The sequence below is a fragment of the Babylonia areolata genome, chromosome 6 (genome assembly GCF_041734735.1).
Source record: "Babylonia areolata isolate BAREFJ2019XMU chromosome 6, ASM4173473v1, whole genome shotgun sequence".
Classification (NCBI taxonomy): domain Eukaryota; kingdom Metazoa; phylum Mollusca; class Gastropoda; order Neogastropoda; family Buccinidae; genus Babylonia; species Babylonia areolata.
In genome coordinates, this window is record NC_134881.1 from 15,988,751 (window position 1) to 15,991,250 (window position 2,500).

The window sequence follows — 2,500 nt, forward strand, 5'->3', positions numbered from 1 at the left end:
ACACAGAGAGGTATGTAAGTGCAGACTGTCAAGACAGAGAGGTATGTGAGTGCAGACTGTCAAGAAAGAGACGCATGTGAGTGCAGACTGTCAAGACAGAGAGGTATGTGAGTGCAGACTGTCAAGACAAGCACATGTTTTACACACCAGAAACAGAGTTGAAACACAGAGACGTATGTGAGTGCAGACTGTCAAGACAGAGAGGTATGTGAGTGCAGACTGTCAAGACAGAGAGGTATGTGAGTGCAGACTGTCAAGTAAGATAGGTATGTGAGTGCAGACTGTCAACACAGAGAGGTATGTGAGTGCAGACTGTCAACACAGAGACGTATGTAAGTGCAGACTGTCAAGACAGAGAGGTATGTGAGCGCAGACTGTCAAGACAGAGAGGTATCTGAGTGCACACTGTCAACACAAGTACATGTTTTACTCACCATAAATAGAGTTGAAAGACAGAGAGGTATATGAGTGCAGACTGTCAAGACAGAGAGGTATGTGAGTGCAGACTGTCAAGACAGAGAGGTATGTGAGTGCAGACTGTCAAGACAGAGAGGTATGTGAGTGCAGACTGTCAAGACAGAGAGGTATGTGAGTGCAGACTGTCAAGACAGAGAGGTATGTAAGTGCAGACTGTCAAGACAGAGAGGTATGTGAGTGCAGACTGTCAACACAGAGAGGTATGTGAGTGCAGACTGTCAAGACAGAGAGGTATGTAAGTGCAGACTGTCAAGACAGAGAGGTATGTGAGTGCAGACTGTCAAGAGAGAGTTATGTGAGTGCAGACTGTCAAGACAGAGACGCATGTAAGTGCAGACTGTCAAGACAGAGAGGTATGTGAGTGCATACTCTCAAGACAAGCACATGTTTTACACACCATAAACAAAGTTGAAAGACCGAGAGGTATGTGAGTGCAGACTGTCAAGACAGAGAGGTATGTGAGTGCAGACTGTCAAGACAGAGAGGTATGTGAGTGCAGACTGTCAAGACAAGCACATGTTTTACACACCAGAAACAGAGTTGAAACACAGAGACGTATGTAAGTGCAGACTGTCAAGACAGAGAGGTATGTGAGTGCAGACTGTCAAGACAGAGAGGTATGTAAGTGCAGACTGTCAAGACGGAGAGGTATGTGAGTGCAGACTGTCAAGACAGAGAGGTATGTGAGTGCAGACTGTCAAGACAGAGACGCATGTGAGTGCAGACTGTCAACACAGAGAGGTATGTGAGTGCAGACTGTCAAGACAGAGACGTATGTAAGTGCAGACTGTCAAGACAGAGAGGTATGTGAGTGCAGACTGTCAAGACAGAGAGGTATGTGAGTGCAGACTGTCAAGACAAGCACATGTTTTACACACCAGAAACAGAGTTGAAACACAGAGACGTATGTAAGTGCAGACTGTCAAGACGGAGAGGTATGTAAGTGCAGACTGTCAAGACAGAGAGGTATGTAAGTGCAGACTGTCAACACAGAGAGGTGTGTGAGTGCAGACTGTCAAGACAGAGAGGTATGTGAGTGCAGACTGTCAAGAAAGAGAGGTATGTAAGTGCAGACTGTCAAGAAAGAGACGCATGTGAGTGCAGACTGTCAAGACAGAGAGGTATGTGAGTGCAGACTGTCAAGTCAGAAAGGTATGTGAGTGCAGACTGTCAAGACAGAGAGGTATGTGAGTGCAGACTGTCAAGACAGAGAGGTATATGAGTGTAGACTGTCAAGACAGAGAGGTATGTGAGTGCAGACTGTCAAGAAAGAGACGCATGTGAGTGCAGACTGTCAAGACAGAGAGGTATGTGAGTGCAGACTGTCAAGAAAGAGAGGTATGTAAGTGCAGACTGTCAAGAAAGAGACGCATGTGAGTGCAGACTGTCAAGACAGAGAGGTATGTGAGTGCAGACTGTCAAGTCAGAAAGGTATGTGAGTGCAGACTGTCAAGACAGAGAGGTATGTGAGTGCAGACTGTCAAGACAGAGAGGTATGTGAGTGCAGACTGTCAAGACAGAGAGGTATGTGAGTGCAGACTGTCAAGACAGAGAGGTATGTGAGGGCAGACTGTCAAGACAGAGAGGTATGTGAGTGCAGACTGTCAAAACAAGACGTACGGCCAGCAGTGTGCCCACGGCTGTGGTCAGTGCAGAGGTCAGAAGTGTGACCCTGTCAGCGGACACTGCCCTGAGGGATGTCAGCCAGGATGGACCGACCCCCCTGCATCACCAGCCGTCCTGTGTCAGACAGGTATTTGTATTTGTATTTCTATTTCTTTTTATCACAATAGATTTCTCCCCAGGGTTAGTGCGTCGCTACACTACAGCGCCACCCTTTTTTCTTTCTTTTTTTTTTTTTTTTTTTTTTTTTTCTTTTTTTCCTGCGTGCAGTTTTATTGTTTTTTCCTATCGAAGTGGATTTTTTTTTTTTAAAGAATTTTGCCAGGAACAACTCTTTTTGTTTCCATGGGTTCTTTTACGTGCGCTAAGTGCATGCTGCACACGGGTCCTCGGTTTATCG

The 2,500-nt window shown here is 46.1% G+C and overlaps 1 protein-coding gene across 4 annotated transcripts in view; it reads left to right on the top strand.

Annotated features, from left to right (window-relative positions):
* The window catches only part of LOC143282781 (uncharacterized), a 61,402-nt gene that overhangs the window by 20,526 nt on the left and 38,376 nt on the right, over nucleotides 1-2,500 (top strand). For all 4 annotated transcript variants that reach the window (XR_013055301.1, XR_013055302.1, XR_013055303.1 and 1 more), the window contains exon 8: nucleotides 2,078-2,230. Coding sequence is in view for 1 of the 4 variants with exons in the window: in XM_076588547.1 (XP_076444662.1) it covers nucleotides 2,078-2,230 (153 nt within the window). In the remaining 3 variants the exon portion in view is untranslated. The remainder of the gene's footprint in view (nucleotides 1-2,077; nucleotides 2,231-2,500) is intronic.